Below are 3,042 nucleotides of genomic sequence, written 5' to 3' on the forward strand. Positions count from 1 at the left end.
GCCGGAAAATCAGCCGCCAATCACACACAGCGACGCACTTCTCACCCGGCCCTCCATCCACCACCCCCACCCCCTCATCCCACCCCGCAACCTGTGGCGCCGCCAAACGCAACACGTCGGCAGTTCGTGCCAGAGTGATGTCGGACCTCTGGCTGGTGGCCCCGCCGCAAACGCAACATGGACATGCCGCACGCACATTGCCTCCACTGCGACCTAACGACACCTCCTCGCGGTCACCCCATCAGCTGTACTCTCTACGTGGCCCGGCACGTGTCTCGAAATGCAGAACACGCCCGCGCGTCCGTTTCTTCTCTTACCTCCACCTCCTGAAGAATACGCCCAACAATCTCGTAGACAGACTGCACAACGACACACTACGAATAACCTCTCACCCATCCGCGCAGGTACGCGACGAGACTCATACGGGAAATCACTTGCGGCTGACAGTCGATGTTGCCTGCCGCTAAAGGCAGGGCCATGTGGGGCCGCCACACGGCACAAGCGGCGTATTCCGAAACGAGTGAACTCGGATCGTTCGCTTCCGCAACTGGATTGGTCCACGCATCCCAGACCTGACACTCACTCTCTGAAGGACACCGACAACACGTCATCGAGTATCGGGTACAAGTTGTCGTTTCTCCACGGGGTCGTATTCGCCTCCAAAGGTAGAAGATGCTGCATCGCTCTCCCTTGTATTCCCTTCCTGTACACCCATCGCCACAGCAAGAATCTACCAGACAATGAGACAGACTGTAGCAGGCGACGCAGCGAGATTATCTCAAATGGTACCCCAGACTGTCACCTCTTCACATCTGTGGCGGCGCCACGCGCAAGGAGTCGACAGTGCGTGCCCGAGTGCCGGCGGGCTTCTAGGGAGCCCCCGTGCCGACAATCTAGCATGGACATGCCGCACGTAGAGTGGCGCCGCTGCCAGCTAACAACACCTCATCGCGGTCACCCCATCAGCAGTAGTCTCGACGCTACGTGGTGCGGCAGTTGCCTCGAGACACACGACATGCCCCAGCATCATTTTGTTCCCTTACCTCCAGGGCCTGAACAGAACGCCCAACAATCTCGTAGACAGACTGCACAACGACATACAACCAATAACCCCTCACCCATCCGCGCAGGTACGCGACGAGACTCATACAGGAAAAAGGCAGGGCCATGTGGGGCCGCCACACGCCACAAGCGGCGTATTCCGAAACGAGTGAACTCGGATCGTCGCTTCCGCAACTGGATTGGCCCACGCATCCCAGGCTGGATACTCACTCTCTGAAGGATACCGACAACACGTCATCGAGTATCGGGTACAAGTTGTCGTTTCTCCACGGGGTCGTATTCGCCGCCAAAGATAAAAGATGCTGCATCGCTCTCCCTTATATTCCCTTCCTGTACACCCATCGCCACAGCAAGAATCTACCAGACAATGAGACAGACTGTAGCAGGCGACGCAGCGAGATTATCTCAAATGGTACCCCAGACTGTCACCTCTTCACATCTGTGGCGGCGCCACGCGCAAGGAGTCGACAGTGCGTGCCCGAGTGCCGGCGGGCTTCTAGGGAGCCCCCGTGCCGACAATCTAGCATGGACATGCCGCACGCAGAGTGGCGCCGCTGCCAGCTAACTACACTTCCTCGCGGTGACCCCATCAGCCGTAGTCTCGACGCTACGTGGTGCGGCAGTTGCCACGAGACACACCACACGCCCGCACATCCTTTTGCTCTCTTACCTCCCGCCCCTGGGCAATACGCCCGACCATCTCCCAGACAGACTGCATAACGACACACAACCAACAACCTGTGACCCATCCGCGCATGTACGCGACGAGTCGCATACCATACAACGGCCGGACCATGTGGCGCCGCCACACCCAACACGTCGACACCGGTGCTACACTTGCAGCGGACCTCAGGCGCCTTCATCGCCTACTAATCGTTCCTCCTCTCCCCACCCACGACCCCGAACGTCAGCCGAAAACACCTCCTCAATGTGTCTCCATCATCGCTAGTCTCTACACGGTGTGCTACTGTCATTCGCGGGAACTCGACCGCACGCCCCTTCGTCCCCACTTACCTCTGGCGCCTGGACACCCAACACCGTACCACAGAGACACCCGAAAATGATAGTCAGTGAAGCCCATCGCACGCGTTCGCGCATGGACCCCCTGTCTCTCACACCGTCTCGACGTCTCGAACCAACTGGGCCGCCCCAAGCAGCAGCCTGCCTACTCGCGAACGAACGGACTCGGACCCCTCTCTAAGGCCACGGACCATCATTCCTCTCACGGACAACACGCGGTCGCGCTGCCCCCACCTCGAAACATGTCATCGCCCGGTCCCCTTCACCCGTAGCCATGGAACTGTGTGGCGGCCCCGTCGAAACACAAACAAATACCTTCTCTATTCCGCTCCTACCTCCTTTTTCTGTGCAAGTGAAGCCACGCCGCGATAGACTGGCGCACTGACACACAGCGACGCACGTCTCCACCGCGTCTCCACGGAACCCAGACCTTCATTGACACCCTCCCGAAACGTGCGCCGCCGCCACACGCAACACGTCGACACTCCGTGCCAGACCGGCACCGGACATCAGCCGCCTTCAACGCGTACTGATCGTGCCTCCAGCGCCCACCCACAGCCTCGACCGACGGCCGACAACACCTCATCAATGTGTCTCCATCATCGATAGTCTCTACACGGTGTGCTACTGTCATTCGCGGGAACTCGACCGCACGCCCCTTCGTCCCCACTTACATCTCGCGCCTGGACACGCCCCAACGTACCGCAGAGACACCAGAAAATGATAGTCGTTCAAACCCGTCTCATGCGTTCGCGCATGAACCCCCTGTCTCTCACACCGTCATGACAATTCGTCGACAAGGCGACGACATTTCTACAGCAGTACCTCTCGGGTTTCCTTTTGTCACGGCCTTCCTCCATGGTGCTGTACCCGTCCTGTTCGCTGTCAAAATTTCCGTTGCCCATCGTCAGAAGTCCACATGTCAATCATTCCGTCCCGTTCGCGACCTAACGTGTTGCA

At 58.8% G+C, this 3,042-nt stretch overlaps 1 protein-coding gene across 1 annotated transcript in view; it reads right to left on the minus strand.

Annotated features, from left to right (window-relative positions):
* Window positions 1-479, minus strand: part of TGME49_300790 (hypothetical protein) — a gene marked incomplete at its 5' end in the record, with an annotated part of 5,754 nt that extends 5,275 nt beyond the window's left edge. Inside the window, 2 exons of the mRNA XM_018782393.1 lie at window positions 318-326; window positions 393-479. Coding sequence (XP_018635188.1) covers window positions 318-326; window positions 393-479 — 96 coding nt within the window. The remainder of the gene's footprint in view (window positions 1-317; window positions 327-392) is intronic.
* Window positions 480-3,042: the final 2,563 nt, after the last annotated feature.

The sequence above is a fragment of the Toxoplasma gondii genome, chromosome XII (genome assembly GCF_000006565.2).
Source record: "Toxoplasma gondii ME49 chromosome XII, whole genome shotgun sequence".
Classification (NCBI taxonomy): domain Eukaryota; phylum Apicomplexa; class Conoidasida; order Eucoccidiorida; family Sarcocystidae; genus Toxoplasma; species Toxoplasma gondii.